At 40.7% G+C, this 14,454-nt stretch overlaps 1 protein-coding gene across 3 annotated transcripts; it reads right to left on the bottom strand.

Annotated features, from left to right (window-relative positions):
• Positions 1-2,694: 2,694 nt before the first annotated feature.
• Positions 2,695-13,968, bottom strand: LOC106523989 (uncharacterized; the record flags this gene model as incomplete). 3 transcript variants are annotated; one of them, XM_014017592.1, is given in 10 exon segments in its annotated part: positions 2,695-4,570; positions 5,189-5,514; positions 5,603-5,662; positions 5,871-6,234; positions 7,606-7,728; positions 11,585-11,707; positions 12,321-12,671; positions 12,943-13,052; positions 13,383-13,419; positions 13,798-13,968. In XM_014017592.1, coding segments are annotated over 10 exon segments (2,955 nt in total). In that variant the 3' UTR covers positions 2,695-3,139.
• Positions 13,969-14,454: the final 486 nt, after the last annotated feature.

Genomic DNA, 14,454 nt, shown 5'->3' with positions numbered 1-14,454 from the left:
CTTGTGGCAGACAGCAATAAAGTGCACTTCAGCTTGCTCTTCCTTATTTGACATCCTCTTAAAGACTGCTCACTGTCAGCACGATTTCTCAACACATCCAAATGTATCACTGCTCTCAGTTCAGGAAACTTTTTAGTTTCCCTAAAGTGTTTAGGAAGTTAAAATCTCAGTGTGAGAGATGACTAAAAGCAACAATCATTATAATCCAGACTTTGATTTATTGTATTTGGAGTACAATTCCCCATATCTGTTTAAAGTATCTGTTTTAAATATTACTTTCAGTACAAAACATGTCCCAATAAATGTAAAAAGTACAATCTACAAGACACAATTCAACATATGAGATGTGCATTCTGTTCTATTTTCCAAAGGCAGACTGGTAACGGTCCTTAAAAAGAAATGGATAACAAGAGCATTCTGTGCAGGAAAATAATTGACCATAACATTATCAACAAATCATAAAGACTGTATCTTATGTTTACAACTCGTTAGGGGGAGTTGTGTTTAGTCTAACTTTATTTATTGACTTAAAAAAAAGAAAAAAAATGAAAAAAGAGATTTTCTGAGGATAGATGAAACCTGAAATGCTGCAGAAGCTGTTGCATACATTTTGCACATGTGCTGACAACCGAATGGATTTCCTACAGATGTAGCAAAAGATTTATGAGCAACAGTTTCGGGTGTGCGGCTGGGTTTGAGGAAGGTCAGGATGGATGTGGTTAAAGATGGGGTTCAGYTTGGTGGTTAAAAGTGAAAACGTGTGGACAAAGGTTGAGCCGCGGCTCTGCTGCTCAGCCCTATCGAGCGGCCAGGAAACGGCTACAGTTAGTGCTGTCTCATCGAAGGCCAACGAGTTTCCTGGAGGAGTGGGGCTGGTTGGGTGTTGGGCATGTGGGGTAACAAACACAAAATGAAAGAAAGCCAAAAAAACTGGATCACACAACAGGAAGAGCTGCTTTCACAACACTGATCTGGCTGCATCTGCCTGTTCTGCTGCTCCAAGCTGCTTTTGTATAAATCAACTCATCAGGTCATCCCTAATGTCAACCTGCAGTTTTATCAATTTCCAATAAAGAGTGTCAAAAAGAGCTTCTGACTTAATCACCTTAACCATCCATCAACAGCAAGCAAGATGCTATGAAAGGGAAATAACTCCAAACACAAAGTTCAATAAACTGACCTATTTGCACAAAAAAGTACAAACTTTCACCACAAAGTATTTTTTAAGCAAGTTGTTTTCTTCTTAGAGCTGGAAAGTTTCTGCCCAACACAGACTCTTTGTAGTTTTATTCATGCCTGCCACCATGAGATTCAAGAAGCCACAAAAACGCCTTGTCTGTTAGCAAAATATGACAAAATAAAACATTGTAACAAAATGCTGGACGGGTTTTAATGAAAATCTGAGAAAGTAATCAAAAAGAAAAAATAAGTAGGTCCTCTGGATGGGTTCTTCTTTAGTGAAACGTTTCGTCTCTCCTCCAAGAGACTTCTTCAGTCCGATGAGTTTCAGGTGAACTCAGCCTTATAAGCACTGCCTCAACATGGACAAACAGGTTAGTCACATGCAAAAGAGGGCCATCGCCTAACAATAGGCTTGTTTAGATTTATTTAGTCACATGCAAAAGAGGGCCATCGCCTAACAATAGGCTTGATTAGGCCCTGCTTGCATTCAATACATACACATAACACGACACGGGTCAGGTGATGGGGCATATGAACCGCTATGAATAGAAGAACTAATCAAGTTAGTCAATGGCCCTCTTTTGCATGTGACTAACCTGTTTGTCCACCATGTGGAGGCAGTGCTTATAAGGCTGAGTTTCACCTGAAACTCATCAGACTGAAGAAGTCTCTTGGATGAGAGACAAAACGTTTCACTAAAGAAGAACCCATCCAGAGGACCTACTTATTTTTTCTTTTTGATTTTTTTTCTACCTGGATTACTGAGATGCATCAGGACACTGAGAAAGTAATCTTTGGATGCACGTCTACATTTGTCTTTTTGTCTCTGTAATTTAGCTTTACATCATAATTTAACTTATGTTCATTTATTTAACTTCTAAACAGTCGATACCAAACTTTGCTTTGAGTATTACCAGTGGTTGCTGTACCACATTTCCAGAATCACGTATTTAGATGAATTTATGTTGTCTGGAGCCAGCATGAAATAAAAACTGGGAGACCAACTTCATTTTATTTAAGTGTTTTGAGTTTTTATGACCAACTGAGACCAAAAAAAAGACAATTCATCAATAACAGTTGTGAACTAAACCAGTAAATCTAGATTGTGACAGCTGTGGTGTTTACACTCTCTCCTCCTGATACACGGGGTCCAAGCAGGGTCACACTTGCCAGCCTGGGTCTCAGAGATAAAATGTTCTCGCCTCCACCCCGTGCCCTCCAACAGAGAAAAAAAAAAACACCGGACCACTTGTTCAGTTTCACCCGTCAAGCAGAGACTAATCTGCACGGCACATTGGAGTGGCACCTCCAGCAGGTTTGTGGCTGCTGGAGCAGCTGAAAGGAGCCGACGAGGACGCTGCTTTTGAAATATTGCGCAAACACACAAGCAGCTTGTTCTTGCCACACGTTTTCACACTGTGTAGTGAAATGGTAATAATTGCATAATGCTGGACCTTTCAAATGGGGAACAAAATATTACAGAATCATTTAAAAATGAGTCAAAAGGCAAACTGAACTTCACACGTTTTATTAAATTACCTCTACTTAAATTTGCAGCGTACATTGTTAAGACAAAGACATTAAAGCATAACTAAAACACTTGGTTACAAATATGGTGAGAATATTTAGCGTTGTTTGCAAAGTATCTGCTAGCTCGACAACAACATTGATAATAGCCAAATACTTTTTAATTCACTTTTACAATTAATGTAACTAAACTTAGTTCAATATAACATATTTTTATACATATTAACCTCAATAATCATCTCATTCCTCCTCATTCATCAGATTCTGATTTTGTGGTATAAAAACAAAGTAAAAAAATCAGAACAAAGACTAAAATTATGCTAGGAAAAAAGTGTATTTTCAAGAGAACTATCCACACAACTGTTTTTGAATTATAAATTTCATGTTGCACAAGAAATTTGTTTAATATTTTATACAAGCTTTCAGTCTTTCATTCAGTTTTCATGCTTTTCCCTCCGTGAATCAGTGGATCAGGGCTGTAGTTCATTGTTGGGTCGATGCTTCTTGCTCCCTCTGAACTGTTTTTGCTGCTGAACTTACGTCTTCCCACCTCAGTTGCAGCAGATCCTGCAGCCGCCCCGACAGCTCCACCAATCACACCCCCTAAAAACACCCCGAGCACCAGACCCAGAACGGCACCCCCAATGACCACCTTAGGCACCTGTTTCAGAGTTGTACCAATTTTCTCCCACACTGAGCTCTCTGCCACCATTTTTGCCCCAGCTTTTGCCCCAGAACCCACCGTGCCCCATATTGGACTCTGTGCCACCTTCTGTGCACCAGCACCRATCTCAGATCCAACTCTCACGGAGCTGCTCGCCACCAGTTTAGCTCCGGAGCCTATCTTCTCCCACACAGGACTCTGAGACACGTTCTTCATCCTGGAGCGCACTTCCTCCCACATCGGACTGGATGCCAGCGTTTCAGCCCCTACCTTGGGAACCCGATCTCCCACAGCTTTGGAGACTTGTCCAGCAGTAGCTCCCAATTTTCCCCACACGGAACTGTCAACCACCATTTTCTGGGCATTTTGTGTGCCACTGCCGACGTTTCCCCACACCGAACCGTTTTTTATCATCTTCGCTCTTTCTCCAACCCACGCCGAGCTGTCCGCCAACAGCTGGGGGAAATTCTTCGCACCGGTCTCCATTTTCTCCATAACGGAACGGAAAAGGGAAGGAGACATGCTGGAAGGTGAAACAGGAGGGAGGCTCTCAATATTCATTTGGCTTACGCTCATTTCTGCCTCGTCCCTCATTTCCTCATCTTCCTCTACTTGAGGCAGAAGCTGCCTCTCTGACCTGAGCAGCCCCACACCTGCTGCTTGCTCTTGCCCTGCCTTTAGACCTCTTCTCTCCAGTGTTATTTCTAATTGCTTCTGTCTCACTTTGTTTTCTGCCTCCTGAAAAGCAAGACTGGAGTAACACTGTCCTCCAGCCTCCTTCACCATCTGCTCTACCTTTTCCAGCAGCTCTGCCACATTCTCCTTCTCCACCAAACCAGCTCCCTTCTCCACAATGTGATACCTGTCTCCACATTTTTCCACAAGCTTTATCAGATCCCCCCGCTGGCTGGCGATGTATTCTTCCACACTCTTGCCTCCTGCTTTCCCACTTGTCCTCAGTTGATCCGCGTAAGTGAAGAGGAGCAGAGTGTGTTTCTCGACTGATTCTGGGCCAAAAACGTTCTTCAGGGCAGAGAGGGCCTGCAGCTCTATCTTAGCAGGCTGGTCCAGAGGGACACACAGGAGGAAGGCGTGAGGCCCGGGACTGGATAAAGCAACACAAGAGGAGATCTGAGCTCGCACCTCATCTGGTGTCTGCTCTGAGCTGAACCAATCAGGAGTGTCCACCACTGCCACCTGCAGGTAAGAGAAAACACAGCCGTAAATGATTACAACAGAGTAACAATACTGTAGGACAACACTCAAAAACAGGGCCAGCCCTAGCCAATTTGGTACCACAGGCCAAAATTCAGAAGGTGCCACTTGTGCTGCCAATACATACAAACTTACTTTTTTATCTTTAGAAACCAGGTTGTCCAATTAAAATAGTTAATACAATAATTAATTTGAAACAGAATACAAGAAGTCTACCTCAAACCTGCCAGAATTTGCTGACAGCAATGAGGAACACCTGTCCAAGTTAATGAGCAACAGCAGACTGAAGCAGTTCTAGGGGGGTCCAGAGGTATACTCTCCAGAAGGTTTTGTAAAAAAAAAAAAAATCTACTCAAACCAAACAACCAGGCTTCATGAACCCAAGTAACCAGTGACTTTCTACAGACCAAATTAACTATACTTTATTAAAAAATCTTGAAATGTTTTTTCATCCGCCATTTGTGGCACCCCCTGAATGGATGGCACCCTTTGCCTTTGACTACACTGCCTATGCCACAGGCCAGCCCTGCGCCAAAGTTGATATTAAAAAGCAATAGAATTTGGTAAGAAAAATTGTAAATCAGAGTTATAAACATTTACCCTTTTCCCCTTAATCTCTGCCTTCTTTTTCTCACACTTCTGAGTGATTGCTTTGAAGCTGTCTGATCGGGACTCAAACGCCTCCCGTCCAAGGATCAGGTTTCCTGCTGCACTCTTCCCCGAACCAGATCGCCCAACTATCACCAGGCGAAGCTCCGGAGAGGTCGGGGACAAGGAGGAGGATGAGGGGGATAAGGAAGACGACAATGAAGGAGAGGTGGCCGAGGTTGGTGAGGAGGAGAAATAAGAGAAGACGGGTGAATGACAAGATGAGGTCGGAGACGTTTCGGGTGTTCCCTCATCAAAGCTGTTGATTCTGTGGTGAACTGAAAATCATTCAAGAAAATTTTGCATAAAGATTTTATTTTCCAACAATCAAAGAAGTGAACGAGCTGAAAAAGTCCAGCAACTTACGAGTAGAAACCATTTTTAGTGTGGATTTCTCCTCAGAAATTTGTGAGAGTATAGCTCCATCTAGAGGGATGAAACAGAAAAGTAAGTGTTTTTTTTGCCACTTTAAACTTTTACACACTGATTAAATGTGCTTATACAGTGACTTTTAAAATGCATACGTGATTTTGTTATTTTAACCATTTCATGGTGAACGTGCAGCACTTTAAAATATCATATAAAGAGGCAGTAAAACTCGAGAAACAGGCCTCCTCTAGGAGTCCTTATTTACCTGCATTCAGCTTGAAACTGGGCGTTCTGGTGAATGTCCTGTAATCCGGCGACTCTGACGGAGAAGGTTGCTCCGGGGCTGGAGCTGAATGAAGCCCATTAGTTACCATGGTCTCAAACAAGCTGCTGTCCAGTTCATCTTGTTCTTCTCTCTTCCTCCTCTCTAAGATGATGGATTCCTGCTCTCTGTTGAGCAGTTCTGTGTTTGGGGAGGTCCTCGATGAGAAAGTCCTTTTCTTCTCCTCCTTTTGAGCTTGGTAACTTTCCATCAGCTCTCGCTTTCTGTCCTTCACCCGTCTGTCCAGTTCTCTCTCCCGGGCTGTTTTCATGTAGTAGAACCCGTTTTTCTGCACCATACTGTCCACCTTTTGAGAAATAAATGACAATTTTTTTTAATCGTAAGAATCTAACCCTAATTTAAATCATAACTGCATGGATTTGATTCTTAGGCCTGTTGCCTATGATAGTAAAAAGTTCAAATTTTTCTCATTTTATTTAATAAATTTACAGTTTTATTTTCTTAATATGAACCACTCCTGATTAGTCTTGCAGGCCTCCAACATGTTTAAAACTAACTCAAACTGTTTTTTCAGGATCCTGATAAAGTTGCAGCTCATTCCAAAAGATGGAGGCAACATGCTTCAATGCACAGAACAAGTTTTTTCCTTAAGATTCCAGATTATTCCAGAAAAGAAAAAGGACTGAAGAAACATTTAAATGTCACTTTAAGTTTTACCTTATGCTGTAACATTTTTTAAATGTCATGTTTTAAAGAATATCAAACAGCACTAAAGAAAAGTTCCAATATCAGGAAAATAAAACAATCAGCACACCACTTTGAGATGATTATTAAATTCTATTTTGAACTGCAAAACTAATTTTAATGAATACATTTTTATTTAAACAGGCCTATATAACTTGTAGATTCTAATCTTAAGTAAAAATGATCCAGTTTGACCATAACTATTAATTTAGATCAATTGCAGCATAAGATATATTAAAAATGATTGGAAATGAAATACGCTCACTCATCTGTAAGAACTGGGCTTGCCTCAGGCAGTAAGTGGAAGTGTTTGTTGCCTCGAGGTGTCCGGGTCTTTGCATGAACCACACTAAGCATCAACAAGTTTTGTTTACCTTCTCCACCTCAGTCGAGGTGTGTAAATACACACTCACAGACTCAGTGCAGGTGTATTAAAGTAGGTGCTGCGTGCAGAGGAAGCACAAGCTCCTGTATGGGCTTTTAGGCAATTTTTTTGTGGGGGTGGATTTTAATGCCTGATTTAACAAAAAGTATTTTAAAATTTATCTTGTCTTGAGATCTTGGGGTAATCAGAAAGGATTCAGTGTGATTTCATATAAAAATCAGCACAGTTTCTTGCATTTTGACTCCAACACAGTCCAGTGAGACACCAGCTAAAAAAGTTGTAGCACTGAGTCTTATTTTGGTCACAAAGAACAGATAAGAACTAATTCCTAAACTTTGACATTTGAAAACCATATTTTTCAACCCATTGCTGACTCGAAACACATTTATTTGTAATATTTTACCTGGTAAAAGTGATGTTATTGTTTCCCAAACTAGTTCCGCGTGCTGCTGGGCGTGAGTTTCAGTGTGTGAAACAATACAGTCATGGGAGACATACCACACATTCTCAGAAGCTGACCAGTTTTGCCGAAAGGTATAGTAATGTCTAGTAATTGTTTTTTTYCCCCCCACAGGTTTGAGAGCTAACCTTCTCCAGCAGCTCTTTGACCTGCTCTCTGTCCTGTCGCTGACGATTGTTGAAGACGTGGTACCTCCCTCCGCAGCACTCAATCATCTGCCTCAGGCCTGGGTGTTCTTTCTGCAGGTATTCCTGCAGAACAATAGTGTGTTTTTAAGATATATATATATATTTTTTATATTTGAAATACTGCTCATCTCTTTTTATCTGAGCAAACATCAACGTGATGACGGGTAAGAAAATACTTGAACAATGTATGAATGGATGGAGGAGGGAGAAGGAAGCAGATTAGCGTTATTAAAACACAAAAGAGATGAAAGGAAAACATCTCACATTCTATTGGACGAAACTAGAAGGAAGTTTTACTAATAAGCTCACTTTCAATGTTTTCTATTCACATTTTGGATCAAGAATTTAATCCTACATAGTAAAAATAAAAAACTAAAAATTACCAGAAGTTAAAGTTAGGTGTAAATCTACAGAGGGGACATGGGAGATTTTTTTTTCTCTTGCGTTCCCACGCGCAATAGTATTGTTACCTCGCAATACCTTTTGCGTTCCCTTGCAAAAGTACTTTATCACTGTTGTGCCTGCCGGTTTGTTAACAAATTCACATGTTCACTTTAGCGAGTTAGCCTACTGCTTTAATTCAGCTTCAGAATGAAAATATCGCACAGCCACGCATGGAAGTATGTCAAATGCCAATATTTTAATACAGTGCAGCCATGCAACATCAATGCCAACTTCACGAACTTGTGGCGACACATCCTGTTTTGGTAACCAGATATTTCAAAATAAAAGTCTGATTTCAGTTCATGTACAAAACAATCTTTTGCGAGGCAACACAAAAGGTATTGTGAGGTAATGCAAAGTAAAAAAAATCCCCCCCATGTCCCCTTGCAGGCTCCGTATAAATCTCTCTACCTCAGGTGTTTTTCCCATTAAGTAGTCTCCACATGTCAGCAGCACCAGGGTGTGATCCAGGATCTCCTTCCCAAACAACTCTTCCAACTCTGCAGGCACACGACCGTCCATCTGGGTGAACCAAAAAAAAAATTTAAAGGAAAAATTTATAAATTAAATTAAAATCAAAAAGAAAAAAAATACTGTAAGTAGGTCCTCTGGATGGGTTCCTCTTTAGAGAAGAACCAGAGGACCTACTTTTTTTTTTTCTACCTGGATTATTGAGATGCATCAGGACATGTAAATTAAATTATTGCCTATTTGATAGAAAAGTGTTTATATGCTGTAGGTTTTCTCAATTCAGCCTGAGTAAAAGGGCTTTAAYTGTGAATGTGTAAACACAAAACCCCTCAGCATTGCAGTGGGAGTGGACAAACCTCTGTGAACTGGCTGACAGGCACCAGCAGCAGGACGACGTGCGGGCCTGGCGCGAGCAGAGCCATGGCCTGCTCCGTCTCCTTCCTGACGCCGTCCTCCATCCTGCAGCCGTTCCAGTACCACCTCGGAGCCTCCACCAGGGTCACTCTCCTGCCCTCGCTGAGGCCCTGCCGCGACATGCAGCTCCGGGAGTCGAGGGCCGTGGAAGCGAAGGACAGCTGGCCTAGGATGGTGTCCGCTGAAGACGTCTTCCCACAACCAATGTTTCCTAAAAGGAGCACCCTCAGGTCCGAAGCCGAGGGTGACATTTTGGAGTTTTCTCTTAGATATTCACTCATACCTGAAACAGGAGGACGAAGGAAGAGTCAGATGTGCTGCTTGGTAAGAAAWTATAATTTGCACACTCTTGACTCAGGATCCAAATAAGGAAATATGACTAAATTTACACATGATTCTGTCTCCGTTCCAACAAATTCAGCATAATTAAACACGAGCACCTGATCAAACATCACTAGCCATGTGATAAGGGAAACAAGAGAAGTTACCAGGTACCAGTGCCCGTCCTTCAAACTTGTTCATTTAAGTGGAAAACCACAACCCTGTGATGTTTGATAAGCCACACCTTGTAAATCCAGTCGGCCCACATTCTATCCACGCTTACACATTATATTTAGGCTAATATTCAAACACAAAACATGAGCTGCAAAACACTCACGGAAAAATAAAAATAAAAACTCATCACACAGCAAGTTCACTATGACAGCATCCAGCACACATCAGTGCAGAAAGTTAAACAGGAGTGAACCTTAAAATGACGACTTAACATAAAAGTCAATTCACTGCACCAAACGAATACAACCCAAAAAGTCTTATCTTCACTAAACATTAGCTGAAAATGCCCCAGATTACAAAATCTATCTGAAATAGCTGCATCATATATGAGACAGAAAACCCACTCACCTGTCTGTCTGAGGCCAGCTGCATTTGAGTCCCGGTTTCTCCAGTTGTGTCTAAATCATCTCTCCTCTTCCAGACGGCTTCAGCACGCAACGCTTCCTGATCCACGACTAAAAAGGTGCCAGCTCAGGTGAGGCTCGCATTGTCAGAGCGTTASCCATCTCACCACTCCCCGCTCCGACTACACAAACACTAATAGGAAAATAAAGATATTTGTGTGCAACAGGTTTGTCTGTCGGCAGGGAGTAGACAAGCATTCCATAACGAGGCGGACCAGCCACGCATGTGAATCACTCGGACTCCGTTTTTTTTTTTTTTTTCTCTTTCTTTTTAATCTGCCGCACCCACGAAGACTATGAGCTCCTGGACATCTGTCAAAAAAACAATGTCCTTCTTCAGAGGTTGTAGTTGCTAAGGAGAGAAACGAGCTGTAAATATGCTACTGTCACGTGTGGTTTAAAGTTGAGGCACTTCATAGGTGACATGTTTACAACATACAGAGACGGAGGACCCGAGAGACACACAAGTTTGTTTTGTGTGATCAAATGAGTCATAGAAAAAATATTTAGCATTTTTATTTAAACTAAACACAATTAAATTAAAAAACAACATCAGAAGAAACAAAGAATCAAAATATGTGATGTGAAAATGAAACCTGAATGAATGGCCTTCCCCCAAAGAAATGCAAATCACATGCTTTAAACCAAGATCTCTCGTGATTTGTTAGCTACCACTCTCAGCTACAACCACAGCAAATTTTAGCACAATGTCTGTAAAACTAAGAGTTATGGACATGTTTTTGTGTTTGACAACATTTATTATCAGAGACGGCCTTCTTAAACAGCACTAACCCCAAAAGCTGATCAGTTTCAGTGATTACTTCCTGATAATTTCATTAAATTTTATTCACTGCTTTGTGAAATAATTTGCTGACAGACATGCAGACAAATTATAACTGCAAGTTTTTTTATATAATAAAAAAATACTGAAGTTACTTCCTCAGCAAATTTCCTCAGGATGTTGATGTAAGCTAACAAGAAATAACAATAGCTATAAATTGGTCCTAATTTGTAATTATGTAATGCAAGGTAGGTGCATGTGTAAGTGTGTGTCAAAGTCAGTCACTTCTTCTCAGGGTGCTATTAAGAATATACTTTTAGCTCCATGTCTGGTCTCCTTCATATGTTTGCTAAAAATAAAAACAACAACAACATTCAAACCATTTCTAAAGCAGTCGAAAATTCCTATCTAATTATTTTAACAATTAAATAGTTGAAATAAAAGGTATGTGATGCCTCAGCTTTAATTTCTACCCCCCCCCCCCACACACACACATGATCAATTCAATAAATCTCTTTCACTGATCAAAGAAAACAAGGATCTGACAAAAATGAATGTTGAAATATTAAGTTTAATCAATTGATATAATAAAGAATTATTAACTGAAATATGATCTTTACACAAACAGAATCTGAACATAAATTAAATTTTATGAGAAAAAAACATATAGTTGTGTTCAGTTTTTTCCCTACAGCCCAGGCATCACATAAGCAATGTTCTCCAGAGTGGAGGCCTTAAAAAGGATTAAAGAAGGATTATTATTAATATATATATTTAATTTCTCCTACAGCACATAAATATAACAGGTGCACATGTTGCTGCAGGTGTGTTTGTGCAGTCGGCTGCTCACCAGGGTGTGCTCCGTGCAGYTCGCCAGCTCAGGGATCTGTGTTGTGAGGCACATCAGTGGAGTCAGCGCGCACAGCAGAGAGTCCAGGAGGAGAGAGAGGCTGCTCGACACACACACCGTTTTCTGCACAGACAGAACACCATTAAAGGTTTTTTTTTGTTGTGTAAATAGTGTAACARTAGTGTCTTATGCAATTAAATGTTTGCCCACACTTTAAATAATCATTTGAACGTGCAAAATATGTACGTGCCAGTAAAGCTTTGTGTCTCGTCATGGGTCCTCTAGCTCCACCTTTAGACTTGGGTGGGAATTACTGCTTTATAATTTACTATTTTTAAATTGGATTTCAGAGCTAACTACAGGCAGATCAGCTCAATCACTTTAATATTGTATTAATCAGGTTCATGAGTCTCTGTTGCTTTGATTTTGTGGGTCAAACACTGAAAACTTTGGGATCCACTTCTTCAAATTTACGAAAAGGCATTTTGTTAAAAAGCAGAACAGAGTCCTCTGAGCTAAATTTATTTTGGGTCCATCAAACCACTCGCCAGCTTTCTAATTTGAGTCATTATTAAAAAACAGGAGGTCAGAAGATGGACAAATTGAAAATGACATTTGTTTGTTCTGCAGATCACATTCAGTCATTACGTTGTGTTTTAGTAGCACTCCTTGCATGTCAAACAGATGTATTAAAAGAATAATTAGAGCAAACATAGATTTCAATATTTCTACCTACATTTGTTTCCTGAAGATGACATCCAATCAGAGACAAGGATTCTCCCAGGAGGTGCAGGTGCGCCGCAGCGCTGACAGGATACTGGTCCCAGGAGAGGGGACTCTTGGACGTGGACCTGAGAAAGTCCCAGTCTGAAGCGGTCACACCACGTGAAGAAGCAGAGGGACTGCAGGTGTCCGTGATGAGGCTGCATCCGGCAGGACTAACATCAGCTGGCTTTGATTCAGGACTGGGTAAAGACAGGTAGGTGTCATCAGAAACATGTGGAACAGGCGAGCCCACAGCTCCGATAACGTCCACCATGTTGTGCTGGTTATCCAGACACAGCCAATGCTCCAGTGTGGGGCTTCTCTGTCAAAAACACAGAGGAGTTTTAACTGGAAGGAAGACTATCCAAATACCTGAACAACGCTGCCCTCTTCTGTGTAGAACGAACACAACATGTGGTTTTGGATGTGAAGGAAAATCAAAGTTTCCATTTAGTTATAAACTTAGACAAAAATAAAGTTACTGATTTAATAATTACAAGTTCAGATTGTCTGTTTTCAGATTTTGTGATCTTCACACTTAGAAATTCAACCTGACAAAGTGACATCTGTGACAACCGTGCCTTTTCTCTCACCTCCTCCTCTCCGGTAAAGCTCCACTTGTCCTGCGACCCAAGAACTGGCTGTGCAGCGAGAGGACAAGATGACTCGGTCCAGTCAGGTTCAGAATCCGATCCACTGTTCCCTACAATTAGAACAATTTCACAACATGTACACCAAACAAAACTAAATAAACTTGTACTAAATTACCACAGTTAAACTTGAAATATGAAGAAAAGGCCTCAGTTGTTAGATTTACAGAGCATTTTTAAGACAACACAATATATAACATATGTTGCACATTTTCCTATAATTTTATAAATTTGACGTGTATAATCATCTGTCAATGGTTTTCAGAGATAAAATGTACATGTGTGAAACTAGACACTTTTTTTTGCAGTGAGCTGTGGCAAATTTTCTGGATGAAAAACAGCAACGCTGTAGAAGCACAGCTTCCTAATCCTGAACTTCTCACCTGTATGTGTTTGATTGTTCGGAGAACCATTTGATTCCTGAAAAAAAATGCATAAAATACGTGTTGATTTGAAGAAATAAAATGAAACACGGTCAAAAGGAAACATCAGTACATTTAGGCCCTACATACCATGTAGAATTCTGCTAAATTTTAGGTAAACCTTTTTGTTGTTTGAATGTTTGACAAAAGGCTTTCAAATTTCCATTATCTGTGTTTCTCTATTAGGATAAACTTGACTCTACTTTGACTGAGCACACAGTTAATCCCACAGTTTATCAGATTATTGGATCCACCTGCTTTTCTGCACCATCTCTGCCTTCTCAATCGGATTTTTGTATGCACAATATTTGTGGACATGTTAAGGATCTTTTCTGATATGTTTTTTACAGCTAAAGCAAAGCGTTGTGATGTTTACCGCTGCGTGGCACTGAAGCTGACAGGTCATGTTTTAAAGCTGGTCCACCTTGTGGGAGCTCTTGCTGCTGCATTCCTCAGCATCCAGTTGCAGGTCCTTCACTTCCATCAGAAAGTTTACACAACTGTTCTGTTCTTCTCTCGGGCTTGCTCCATCGGCTTCACCGTCCATCTACAGAAACGACATGAGGAGGAATCTTTCCTTATTGCAGCTGTCAGACTGTGGGACCAACAGAGCCCACAGCAGGACAACACGCACTATACACTCCTGATCAAAATCTTAAGACCAGTCAAAAAAGTGCAAGAATTTGCATTTTGCACTATCGGATCTTAAGGTTCTAAGTAGAGCTTCACAATGTTAAAAGAAGAAATCAGTGCAAGAGACAAGAACTTTTGAGCAGGGAATTGTCTGAAAACTGCATTTACACTCAAACATGATTTTTTCAGCTGATCAAAAGTTTAAGACCATAGCTAAAAAAAAAAAACCCAAAACCCCCCCAAAACAGAAATCAAAGTGTCAAAAAAAGGACTCCAGTAATGAGTAGCTCCACCATTCTTGTTGATGACTTCAAACAATTGTTTAGGCATGCTTGATGCCAGTGTTTCCAGGAGGCTAGTGGGAACGTTGCTCCAAGTGTTGAAGATGGCTTCACGAAGG

This window comes from Austrofundulus limnaeus, unplaced genomic scaffold (genome assembly GCF_001266775.1).
Source record: "Austrofundulus limnaeus strain Quisiro unplaced genomic scaffold, Austrofundulus_limnaeus-1.0 Scaffold173, whole genome shotgun sequence".
Taxonomy (NCBI): Eukaryota; Metazoa; Chordata; class Actinopteri; order Cyprinodontiformes; family Rivulidae; genus Austrofundulus; species Austrofundulus limnaeus.
This window is presented reverse-complemented; position numbering and strand designations above follow the sequence as displayed.